At 51.3% G+C, this 12,818-nt stretch overlaps 1 protein-coding gene across 8 annotated transcripts in view; it reads left to right on the plus strand.

The window, feature by feature from the left end:
* The window catches only part of LOC118669736 (nebulin related anchoring protein), a 64,804-nt gene that overhangs the window by 39,821 nt on the left and 12,165 nt on the right, over positions 1–12,818 (plus strand). For all 8 annotated transcript variants that reach the window (XM_036335936.1, XM_036335937.1, XM_036335942.1 and 5 more), the window contains 9 exons: positions 34–138; positions 855–962; positions 1,492–1,605; positions 3,195–3,392; positions 4,647–4,751; positions 6,235–6,333; positions 8,444–8,548; positions 8,925–9,032; positions 9,902–10,213. In XM_036335936.1, coding sequence (XP_036191829.1) covers positions 34–138; positions 855–962; positions 1,492–1,605; positions 3,195–3,392; positions 4,647–4,751; positions 6,235–6,333; positions 8,444–8,548; positions 8,925–9,032; positions 9,902–10,213 — 1,254 coding nt within the window. The remainder of the gene's footprint in view (positions 1–33; positions 139–854; positions 963–1,491; positions 1,606–3,194; positions 3,393–4,646; positions 4,752–6,234; positions 6,334–8,443; positions 8,549–8,924; positions 9,033–9,901; positions 10,214–12,818) is intronic.

Here is a 12,818-nt window from a genome sequence, read left to right on the forward strand (position 1 = left end):
TGGGTTTAATGTGAAACCTCTCTCCGCCCACAGAGGTTATACAGGGAACAAGGAGAAAACATAAAGCATCATTACACGCAGACAGCCGACCTCCCGGAAGTCCTGCTGGCCAAGCTGAATGCCATGAATATCAGCGAGGTGAGGCTGGTGGAGGGGTACGGGTTTTCATTGTGGGGCCTCGGGACCTGCGCAGACACAGCATCCTGTGCTCAGAAGGTCCCTTCTTGGTGTGATGCTCTGTCATTGTCTTGGAATGTGTGATATTTTTGAACAAGGGGCCCCGCATTCCCATTTGCACTGGGCCCTGCGGATTAGGTGGCTGGTCCTGCAGGAGCGTCAAGGTCATTTACAAGGAGGAGACTAAGAGAAATGCCTTAGTGCAAGGGGCATTTGCACTGTGGGACTGGTATGTGGGCATCAGAATACAGGTGAGTCTATCCAGTGGCTGTGGCAAGGAGAGACACGGGGGCCTTCACCTCCATAGTCTCTGTCAGCCCCCCCACCTGTTCCTTGACGGAGACAGCTGGGTTCTCTTTATCCTACGTAAAGAGCCACGCACGTACAGCCTCACGCCTCCTTCTTGCAGTTGACCTGCTGCTCACAGAAATCTGGGTCTGTCTGCCTCCAAAGCTCTTGCTTTGTAACCCCTGTCCCCTCCCCACACCCTCCCCTCCCCCATGGGTGGGCAGGAGCCAGGATCCAGCTCTTTGGTGATTTGTGCTAAACCCCAGGGATCTCTGACTTCCCAACTGGGAGACAAACCCACGACAAACCAGATTCCTGTTTTGGTAACGGGAGCTTGGGAAGCCAGCAGGCCACATGACGGTCTCTACTGGTGCACATCTTCCCAACAGACACGGTATAAGGAATCCTGGAGCAAGCTACGAGACGGCGGGTATAAACTGAGGCTGGACGCCATCCCATTCCAGGCGGCGAAGGCCTCCGGTGAAATCATCAGCGATGTGAGCATCCATCTCCATTACCGTGGCAGCGTTTAATTCTAACCGATGTGGTTGCCTTCTGCCCCTGACCCCAGCCTGCGGATAATACCCTCTCCTCTCCCAACTGACTGTGGCAGGGCAATCAGATAACGACCAATGAGAAAGAACGTACCTGACAACAAAAGAACTGCCCTGGCTGGGGTACAAAGCCAGATGCTTTGTAAACATGGACCCTGGGCAGATGAAATGCACCCTCCGCCCAGCGTGTTCCTAAAGCAGGTCCCTGTGCGGAGACTGCTGACAACGCACCCACCTTCTTCCAGCCTGGGCTGCCCGAGCGCTCACTCATCCTGCCATGTCACATCCCAGCCCTTTAGTCATTGGGAGTCTTGCATATGAAAGAACGGGCCCTTTGACGACTCCCACGCGTTTCTTTTAACTCACCCAGTCACTGTCAAAAGAACAAAACATTTTCGCCCAATGCCCACCTCTTCCATTCCGTGTCCCTTGTCCCCGAGCTGTTACTCTCTCCTGTTCTCTTTCCCTTTAGTACAAATACAAAGAGGCATTTGAGAAAATGAAAGGGCAGATGCTCGGCTCCCGGAGCTTGGAAGACGATATCAGCCTTGCGCATTCAGTGTACGCCAGCTCGCTGCAGAGTGAAGTGAGTGGGAGAAGAATGCCACAGAGCCGCACCCCCCCCCACCTCCCCACCCCACCCCCTACCATGCACCGCTGGCTAATGTCGATCGTCCTCTGGTTGCGGGGACTGTCTCTGTGGCATGGTCAGGCCCCTTGGCCCCTCTGGGTTTCAGCTTCTTCCTCCGTCAAGTGAGAGGTTGGGCTAGCTGACCCCTTACTCCTTCCAGGCTGGGAGTTCTATGATTTTTGCCCAATGGCCTCTAAAAGGGACCTGAAGTCTGGATTTGGATTGCAGAAGCGTTTTGTTGGGTCTGCAGTGAATTCATTGCAAGCCTTTAAAAACGGGAACTTTCACATAAAAGTTTTAGGCTTCTGGCCAGAAGGCGGCTCTGGAGTCTGCAAAGCTACAGGTGCCGTTGATTATGGAGAGCTGCATTTAGAGGGACCTGTGCCTTCCTGGTCATGCAGCCCTACCCCCTCGCCCCCTCGTCCCCCACTTCCTCCTTCACTTCTTTTTGCTGCCTGTCTGGCTCCTGGAGGCATCTCAGATTACAACCCTTGACTTCACCCCTCTGGATGCTGGCACATGTGTGTTCCCTGCCCCCTGGCACATATTAGTATATGTGGGACTTGGCTAGTAGTAGTGATGAAATCTGATATGTGGCAACATGTTACAGAGGACCAAACACTTTTACATGCAATGTCTCATTTAACCGTCAGACTCTCTCTGGGAATGTCATCTGTTTATTCATCCTGGGTGGGTGTACTGATAAGGAGACCTACACTCTGGGTGGCTCAGCCCCTTGCCCAAGATCAGCTGGAAAGGGGCAGAGCCAGGACATGGAGCCAGCTCTGCATCTTACACTCTTTCCACAACTTCCAGTGTTCTCTGCCTCAGTGCCCCATTTCTAACATTGTTTTCCCCATTCTGTCGTGGGGTGCTGACCTAAGAGTATGGGGTTGGACATGAATTGTCCTTGGCTTTATGGTAGAGGTGAGGGGAGGATTCGCGGGGGTGGGACTGGGGGTAGGCAGGAGTGGCTGCAGCTAAGAGGTGGTGATTACGCATCTGACTCCCAAGAAGCCTGGAGTGAGCTTCACAGACCTGCAGACAGCTCCTCCCGGGACTCCGTGGAGCTTGTGGTCTGCCAACAGGCCCCTCCCTTTCTCCCCCGGGATGCGGGTTGGGCCCTTGGAAATATCCGCCCCTCCAAACTGGCTTCCTAGGTGGCCACCCACTACACCTGGCTCCCAGAGTTCCTGGGAGGGCATCTGATGCTTTGGAAAAGCTCTTCATAAGCTAGCTTGAGAGGAAACTCCTTGGTGTCTAGAACCTGAACTTGAGAAGGTGAAGGGAAGAACCTGTGGTGGGAGGGTTCGGGTCGCCATGCATCTTTTTGCCTCGGGAAAATGGGAAGAGCCCGTCGTGAGCGTTAGGACCTGGAGATTAGTTCTGTGTATTAAGCCAGTCCCCAAAGCAAGGAACCCCGTCCCTGCCAAGAACCTCCCCCAGACTTCCCTGGGACAGTGGCATGGCAGTCGCTGTCCCTGATGCCCCTGAGGCGAATGGTGGCTTTGAAATAGCTGCCGTGGATCTGTCTGCCCCTCTAGGTGAATTACAAGAAAGGCTTTGAGCGCTCAAAGGCGCAGTTCCATCTGCCGTTGGACATGGTCACCCTGGTGCATGCCAAGAAGGCGCAGAGCCTGGCCAGCGACCAGGACTACAGACGCCCGCTCCCCCAGTACACATCCTTGGCGGAAGACCTGAGGCTCAGCTGTGCCAAGAGAGCTCACAAGTTGCAGAGCGAGGTAAGGAGACCTGGCCTCTCTCTCCCAGGGCTCTTTCCTCTCCGATTTGCCCACAAGGCACTGACCTGGCGGCTCCCTTTGGCTCAGTGGGGGCCTCCAGAGAAGGGATACCCAAAACTTGGGGTTTCTTTGAAAACCCCCCTCCCCCCATGTTCCTACCTAGCTCTTCATAGAAAGCACAGCTGCACAGATCTAATAACAACAACCATCTATGGAGTATTTCTGCTGAATTCCGAGCCTTGCGTTTTCATTCATTATCTCATTTAAACCTCAAAATGACCCTGTACTTATTAGTCTTGGTCCCATTTTACAGAGAAATAATAGTGAGGCTGGAAGGAGTTGGGCAGCTTGCCCAAGGTCACGTGGCTGTACATGAGAAGGGGAACTGAGCCTAGAAGTGCATTCGTGGCTCACGCCTCTGTTTTCTGAAGCAGGCAGGGGAGGGGGGAGAGGGGGAGAGGATCTCCTCCCTCCCAAGGAGATATAGGACGTCTCAGCAGCCTCCTTAGCTTGCCGGGCTCTTGTGCTGTGAGACTTGCATTAACGGGCCTGTGTCAGAAAGGAAACGGCTCCAGCCCGGCTTCCTGGTGTGGCTGGGCCTGCCAGCCCAGCAGCACTTAGATCTGGGTATCTGTCGTCTGCTCAGATTTTATGCCCGTGTGCGGCGTTTACTGAATGACAGAAGCTGACAGGAACCGCAGAGCAGCTGTAGGGACAGGAGCTGCCAGGCTCAGCTCGCGGGCCCTTTGTCACTTGAGCACAGCCCTCGCTGGCCCCACCTCTCCCCCTGATAGCGATTTGAAGGCAGCGCGCCCAGCGGGACCTAGGTGGCTGAAGGGGAGTGAACTTGGGGGCCCTTTAAAGTGTCAGCCCACATCACTGAGGTACCCACATGTGCCTTACTCAGCAGACTCAGGCAGGCCTTTGCGACAGTCTTCTGGATTCATTCATTAGTTCTTTCTTAACCTTTGATTCATTCGTGCCACCGCTGCCACTGGGTTTTGTTTTAGAAGACCTGTCAGACCATTTCCACGTTTGCCCCGAGTCGACTGACTTTCTAACCACCATCCGCCCCAGCGTTTGTTTTCCTAATGAGCATTTACTAAGCTGTTGGCTGAGTATGAGTCATCTGGAGAGACCGGCTTGGCCCTGAGTCCCAGCCACGGCGCTGTCCTGTCCCGGGTCCTCTGGCTTCTCTCTGCTCCTTTGTTCTGCAAGTTTGGCTCTTCTGATTCCTAATGTTGTTTTTTGTAGAACGAGTACCGGTCGGACTTGAACTTCATGCGAGGGGTGGCCTGTGTCATTCCAGGCACGTTAGAGATCGAAGGGAGAAAAAGAGCATCTGAACTCATCAGTGAGGTAACTGGGACTCGAGGGGTGAGGGCTGTCAGTATATTTCTACAGCAGAGGTTGTTGCATAGTCATCGGGTGTTTTTTGTTTTGTTTTTAAATATATTTTTATTGAATTCAGAGGTGAGAGAGAGAGAGAGAGAGAGAGAGATATCAGTGATGAGAGAGAATCATTGATTGGCTGTCTCCTGCATGTCCCACAATGGGGATTGAGCCCACAACCTGGGCATGTGACCTAACTGGGAATTGAACTGTAACCTGGTTCATAGGTCGATGCTCAGCTACTGTCGATGCTCATCGATGCCGGCTGGGTACCATCTGTTTGTTGTTACTGTGAAAGTGAGTTATATGTTCCACTATTAACATTGGTGACTAGCCGCTAACCTCTTGCCCGGCTTCTCTTCTTTGCACTGGGTTCTCCATTCAGACCAAATGCCATTTAAGACAGCTTTGCAGATAGCGAGTCAGTTCCGTTGTGAACTTAGAAGAATTATTCACACTTCACTGACTCATTAGATGTATCTCCCGGTGTCCTTTTGGAGATTGGCGCTGTGGTGCAGTGTAAACAGGGTAGGCTTTAGAGACCAACAGCTGGAGGCTGAAATTCCACTCGTTTGCTGTGTGACATCAAGCCAGTCACCTAACCTCTCTGAGCCTCAACATTTTAATCAGCCAAATGGGGATACTATTACAACCTTTGTTTAGTTTTTGTTAGGATTGGGACTCATCGAAGCTCAGTGCTTCTCTGGTGGCTATACATGAAATGGTTGCTCTAAGCTGGATCATAGTTTCTTGATAGAATTATGGAAGTTTAGAATTCTAAGCTCCTTGAATCCTGAGGAATCTTGCTCGCCCTTGAGAGGGCTTTGGGACTTCTATTCATGGTAGATCAAGGACAGGAGGGCATAATGGAAGGCTCTGGAAGTGAAGGGTGGTCAGTGGCCAGCTTGGGTAGTATTAGATGGGCTTATGGCTTGCTTACACCAGCGGAATTGGCCAAAGTTTAGATTTAACTTTGTGCTTTGCTTTTCCAATGAAATCTCCAAAACAAGTGGTTTCTAAACCTGTGGTGCATTGGAATTCTCTTTGGATCCAGAGCCTTGGGTCCACTGCCGATTTACTGAATCCTGATCTCCCGGGGTGGGTGCAGGCATATGTACAGGTGTTTCTGGTATGTCCCCAACGCTGAGGAGCCCTGGATTTATAACGAGCAAAGGTTGGGAGCAGAACTGGAATTTCAATAGTCACGTTCACATTCATAGCAAAGAGCTAGCTCTCCCTTTCCCGCTGGTTAAGTGTCTGATTCGGTCTGTCCTATGCTCCTCTCTGCTCCTCCATCCCATTGAATTCTGAGGCCATAAGAGAAAATGACAGACTCGATTCCAGCTGACAGACTACCAGCCTTTGCAAAAAGAGGTTTTATCACCAGTGTTTCAAGAGCTGGTTTTATATCTTACCACGTCTTCTTATTCCTTCTCGTGTGTGAATTCAGAGCAAATACCGTCAGCACCCCCAGTCATTCAAGTACACAGCTGTGACCGACACCCCCAGCCTCCTTCAAGCAAAACTCAGCAACCAGATTACGAACGAGGTAAAGTCTCCCCCTGATGGCTTTGGAACGGGCTTTGGAGAAACTGCTATATTGTTAAAAATATGTGTGACTGTGTGTGGGTTTGGGGAGGTGGTGCAAAGCCTGGGTGTTTGCATGGAGGTTTAGGAGAAGAGAACGCCATTATACAGAGCTTAAATATTTCCCCGAAGGAGAGGAGGCCCAGGTGGAAATCTGGTTGTCTTTCGTCTCGTCCAAGTGCAATCACAGACCAGCAGGCAGCATCTGCATCTCCCGGGAGCTTGTTAGGAATGCTGAGCCTCAGGCCCCACCCCAGACCCACTGACTGCGTATTAACCTTTGAGACATGCTGGTGTGCCATTCATTTGTTCTGTCTCAGCAAATATTGGGTAACCACTTTTGTAGTGCCATTCTGATGGTTGTCATGGGGGGATTTGTGGTGAGCCAAGGATAGTCCTAGAGCAGTGATGGTGAACCTTTTGAGCTCGGCGTGTCAGCATTTTGAAAAACCCTAACTTAACTCTGGTGCCGTGTCACATATAGAAATTTTTTGATATTTGCAACCATAGTAAAACGAAGACTTATATTTTTAATATTTATTTTATGTATTTAAATGCCATTTAACAAAGAAAAATCAACCAAAAAAATGAGTGTCATAGGTTCGCCATCACTGTCCTAGAGTATGTTGTTTGTCAGACTTCTCGAATTTCTACCTCGTCGTGTCTTCTCACTCATCCTTTACCCAGTTTACACTTTAATACATCTATCGGAGGGGGGACCAAGGAAAGGAATCTCATGTTAAACCATCTTTTCAATTCTGTTTCTTCTTAGTGGCTGCCGGACAAGCTTGAAATAGAAAGTGAACTTGGCAGAGAATTAAATTTTGCATCATCTTTAGTTTATAAGATTCTCCCCCTGACTCTAACTCTTAGAAGTCGGTTGAGATTTGGCTATTTCTACTATTAGTTCCCACTCTCACTTGTGATAAGTACGTCCAAAGGGCTTCTTTCATGAGCTGTAAGTTTTAAATTCCTGTTGAACCTTTCTTGTTCGAGTGGTGAGCTGGATGCTGTGGGGTAACAAAACCTGTTATGGCTTCAAAGAGCTCAGCCACCATAGACCCATTTCTCATCACGTGAATAAATGCTTTTGCCCTGGCGGAGACCCCTCAGGCTGGCCCTGGGGTGGCTGCCCCTGTGGCAGGATCTGCGGTTTTAGGAAAGAACACAGACTAGGGTTTGGGAACGTCCCTTACACATCGCAGCGTTTCTCCTACACTTCCCACGTCTTCGTGTTGTCTTTACACTGAGTCCTTGAGGGAAAAGTTTATGTGGGAAGAACGTTGAGATAGACTTCCTAAATGGTTTTTCTTTCCTCAGACTATTATTGAGTGAAGTGTAGGGGAGGAAAAAAACACCTTTTTCTTTCCCTTCTGAGGGTCTGGGCCAGGGCTCTGTGACAAAAGACAGATTAACGAGAGAAAAGCACAAACGTTTATTTAATATGCATGTCAGGTGGTAGGGGAGCCTTTGTAAAGAAACGAAGACCTGAAGACATGGTTAAGCCCGAGCGTTATTACACTGGGTTTGAGGAGAAGTGAAAAGTCGTGGGGAAATGTGATAGGACAAAGGGTATCCGCTAAGTGTAGGAAAGGGGGGGGCTTTCAGCAAGGTCTGTTTGCTCAGCTCCCCTCCGCGTCCTGCGGCGTCCCTTTGGTCTTCAGAGATAAGGATGCTGTTTCCTCAGGTGTAGGGAGGGCACCCGCACTGGAGGGGCTCGTGACCTGCCTCGGGGGTGCGGGGGGGGAGCCAGAGAGCATCCTTGTAGCACCTGCACTTCTCACATCCCTTCCGCTTGGGTGCCCTGTTTGGAGGTATCACGTCCTGAGCCCTATCAAAAGTAACTTGCAGTCTCTTATTATACATTTTATGTCTCTCAATTCGACTCATGCAAAAAGCCTTCGTGGACAGAAACATCTTGCCCAAGGCTGCCGGTGCACCCACGGCACAGCAAATGGCCTTTTACAGATGTGTTTCCCGACTGCAAGCGAGGGAGGGCCTCCAGGCCTGCAGACATGCACCTCGCTGATCTTCTTGCTTTTCTTGCTTTTCCTGTCTTTCTCTTTGCCCAGCGCCTCTACAAAGCAGCCGGGGAGGATGCGAGACACCAGTACACGATGACCCTGGGGCTGCCCGAGTTCGTCCGAGCGAAAACCAATGCGGCCAACCTGAGTGACGTAAGCCTTTCTTGTTGCTGAAGTTCAAGCACACGCCAAAGCCACGTATGTCTGTGACGTGACCTAACAGTGACCCTTCCGGCGTTCACAGGAACGTGAACACACACACACACACACACACACACACACACACACGTGTCTTTTCGATGCGCATGTTAAATAGACCTTTTCACACATGTGTTGCGTTCATAACGTGTCAGAGCCCACGACAGCGACAGCAGGTGTGCTGATGAGATTTTCTTTGCAAAACAGAAAGCTCTCGCTTGTCAGAAATCGGTTCTGGGACACGGTGCTACAGAATGAAAGGGGTAGCCTTTGTTCATTGATTCATGTAATTTTTTTTAAAAAAGAAAATCTACATGTGTTTCCATTGTAGGCAAAATACAAGGAGTCTTGGCATAATCTCCGTGCTCAAGGCTACAAGCTGACAATAGACGCGCTCCCCTTCCAGGCTGCTCGGGTCTCTGGAGATATCGCCAGTGATGTGAGTGGAATGATATGACCTTCCGTCTCGCCTAATTTCTGTTAACTTCATGTAAAACCAGGTCTGCAGCTGATTTTCCTGAATTAAAGCAAATCTCTCGCCGTGTGAGACAGGATGTCACCTGCAGAATATATTAGTTACGAATGAGATTCTCTGACAGAGGGAGGGGAAGCGAGCTTTTGTTAATCAGAAGCTAAATTCAGACAAAGGTCTCGGGCAGGAAGGAGATGGTGATTTATTTCTAATTGCAATGTCGAGGCCACCGTCCCTCTGGTCCCGGGGAACTGCCTGCTTTCTCACGCCACCCAGAATTAGAGAGAAAACGCGCCAGAGAAATTGTACTGAGCCCGAGCACGTCTCGCTCCGGGCTCTCTGCAGTTCCACACGCCGGCTGTGTGCTAGGATTTGCTGGCTGTGTGCAGACGCTCTGTTGATGGCGTCCATCGCGTTGGGACATGAAGGTGACTTTCTCTTCCCCACAAACAAGTCACTGAAAGCGTGGACTTCAGATAAACGGGTCCTGTCTTTTGGGTTTCACGTTTTGCCAAGTGCGAAAGGATACATTTATTTTTAACCCTTTTTGATGAATTCCTCTTGGCCACAGGAGACGCGGGCAGTGTGGAGAGGGGGCCCTCGCTTTGGTCCCGAGGACCTGGCTGTAATTAGAAAGGAAGGATGGGGGGATGTTTTAATTGTTGTTCCCCCAGGCAGGAAGCCTGCTCCCAGGCTGGCCTCACTGTGGCTTTTCTTATAATCATCACTTCCTACTGTCAGAACAGGTGACTTTTCTAGGGTCTGCGGTGAGAACGTGCAGGTGGGATTTCAGCAGGTGGCACGCCAGCCCCTGACCCGCGGGCCTTCTCTTCCAGTTTCTCTACAGACATGACTTTGTGAAGGAGCGAGGGAGGCTGATCGGGGCGCGGAGTGTCAGCGATGACCCCCGGCTCCGGCACTGCCGGCGGGTGGGCCAGCTGCAGAGCGAGCTGCAGTACAGGAGGCAGGCAGTGGGCAGCCAAGCACAGTACCACCTGCCCATGGACATGGTGCACCTGGTCCACGCCAGGAAGGCCCAGGCCCTGGCCAGCGACCACGACTACAGGACACGGTGCCACGAGTTCACGGCGCTGCCCGAGGACCTGAAGATGGCCTGGGCCAAGAAAGCTCACGCCCTGCAGAGTGAGGTAGGGGCACCTGGTGGGTCAGACACCAGCTCCTGACCCTCCTCCTACCACCAAGCCTGGGTGTAACTTACAATCTCTGCTCCCCCCTTAGCCGGTCAGACACTCCCTATGCCCAACGACGACTTGCTCAGTGTGTTATCTGGGTTGGAGTTAGTCAATCCGTCATTCAACAAACATTTATTGAGCACCTGCTATGCACTGGGCGTTATTCTAGGTGCTGGGACTACAGCAGCCAACAAAAAAATGTCCTGTGCTCTTGGAGGTTCCATGATATGGGAGCGAGATAAAATAGGATAAGTCGAATATTTAGTGGGATGCCTGCTGTGGAGACAAGCAAAGCTGGGAAGTGGGTAGGAGGGTGTGATTGTGTGTATGTGTACATACACACGTGCAATGGAAGACGGGGTCATGGAAACGGTGGCATTCGCGCAAAGAGCAAAGAGATGCTGGAAGGGATTGGAGCTCTCCAGCAAACAGAATAGCAAATTCAAAGGCTGAGCCCAGAGCAGGAGCAGCCTCAGCATATTTGAGGCCAGAGTGAAGCATGAGGGTGAGTGGGGAGGACGTCGCAGGGTCCGAGAGAGAAGAGGGGCCCGATCATTAATGGCAGGAGTGATGGTGATGATAGAAAAGTCATCGTCTCGCAGCTGACACTGAGTGATCACTGTTACTGTCACCTCGCCATGGTGCTGTGGAGTAGGGCCCATTGCTACTCATGTTTCATTTTATTTTTTTAAATATGTTTTTATTGATTTTTTAGAGAGAAAGGGGGAGGGACACAGAGATAGAAACATCGATGAAAGAGGAACATCATCCATTGGCTGCCTCCTGCAGGCCCCCTACTGGGGATGGAGCCTGCAACCTGGGCATGTGCCCTGACTGGGAATTGAACAATCCACCTCTTGGTTTCTGGGTCGATGCCCAACTGCTGAGCCACACCGGCCAGGCTCTTAACCCTGTTTTTAAGATGAGGTCACCTGGGAAGTGTGGAGGCAGGGCTGGCTCCGGAGCCCATACTTCGTACCATTCTGCCCTTCCGGAGGGAGCTCCCTGCGGGGGAGCCATGGTTCCTACAGCTTAGAGCAGACACTGAGGCCCAGAAAGAGGAGGTCCTCTCCCAGGCAAGGGCACCAAGCAGGCTGGCAGGTAGCACCAGCCCCGCCCAGGTCAGCTCCAGTCCCAGGCCCCCTCCAAGCCTGGGGTCCTCGGCGGGGACAACGATGGTAACGTGTGGTCAGCACATATGGGCTGTGCGTGCATTGGTTCTTTAGGCCCAGGAGGGAGGCGCTCTCATTTCAGAGCACAGCCCACGGGACTCTTGTCACATCCACCCTCATCATCCATATCAGGGTTTCTCAACTCTGGCACCTTTGACATTTGGGGCTAGAGAATTCCTTGTCGTGGCACGGGGGCTGTCCTGGCAGCATCCAGGCTTCTACCCAGTAGATACCAATAGCACCCACCTTCTCCCAGTGTGACAGTCAAGTATGTCTTAAAATATTTCCAGATGTACCTGGGGGACAGCAGTGCACCCGGGGGAGAAGCCAGTTCTCAGTTGAGAACTGGTCTGTATGAGGCACGCAGCACGGTGCCTGGTCCATGGAAAACACCAGTAAGAATGAGCTGTTCTGATGACGTTCCCTACACCAGGCCTCCCAATTCTGGTCGCCCTCAGGCAACAACTATTCTTAGTTTGCTTATGGCACAGGCACATTATTCTAAGCACATGATTGATGATTAATGATGATACAGTGATTGAATCAACGAATGATGTTCCAGTTATTATTATAATTTCCTGGAACTACAGGGTTGCACTGTTCACCCTCAGGTTGAGTGTGGAGCAGCTTGCCCAGGGTCACAAACTGGCCGGGAAATGACTTGTTCAAGACAATGTAGCCAGTACGAGGCCAAGCGGGGCACTTGTCTCCTGACTCCGGCTCAGTGCTCTCCAGCTCCCCCAGGTGGCCGGATTAGGAAACCCAGGTGCTGTAGCTCCTGAGGCGTCTCTCCAGGGCCCCAGGTGTGGCATGCCCAGAGGACAGCAGCTGGTGGCACTTCTGAGACTCTGAACAATTGTTTGAACATCGAAATGGTCCTGTAGGCGGAAATAAGAACCCCTCCTTTGCAGGATGGTGTGTGAACGGAACGAGAGGAGTCTAAAGCAATGCACACCTTATGCAAGGCAGTGATTATAATGATTCTTATTAGGATGACAAATATACCCTTCCTATGGCCGCCTCCTGGGCGCAACTGCTGACACGCTCCTGTTAGAAATCAGGGACCCAGCCTGGCCAGTGTGGATCAGTGGTTGAGCGTCGACCTATGTATGAACCAGGAGGTCAGGGTTTGATTCCTGTTCAGGACACATGTCCAAGTTGCAGGCTCAATCCCCAGTAGGGGGCATGCAGGAGGCAGCCGATCGGCGATTCTCTCTCATCTCTTTCTCCCTCTCCCTTCCTCTCTGAAATCAATAAAAATAGAAAAATAAAAAAGAAATCAGGGACCCAAATACTTAGCTTGTGCTACAACACAGTGTGTGAATCTGCAGGTGGCTTCCAGGGCTTACTGTGTGCAAGGAAAAAGGGTGAGGCTGCCACATGGGGAT

This window comes from Myotis myotis, unplaced genomic scaffold (assembly GCF_014108235.1).
Source record: "Myotis myotis isolate mMyoMyo1 unplaced genomic scaffold, mMyoMyo1.p scaffold_m19_p_15, whole genome shotgun sequence".
Lineage (NCBI taxonomy): Eukaryota > Metazoa > Chordata > Mammalia > Chiroptera > Vespertilionidae > Myotis > Myotis myotis.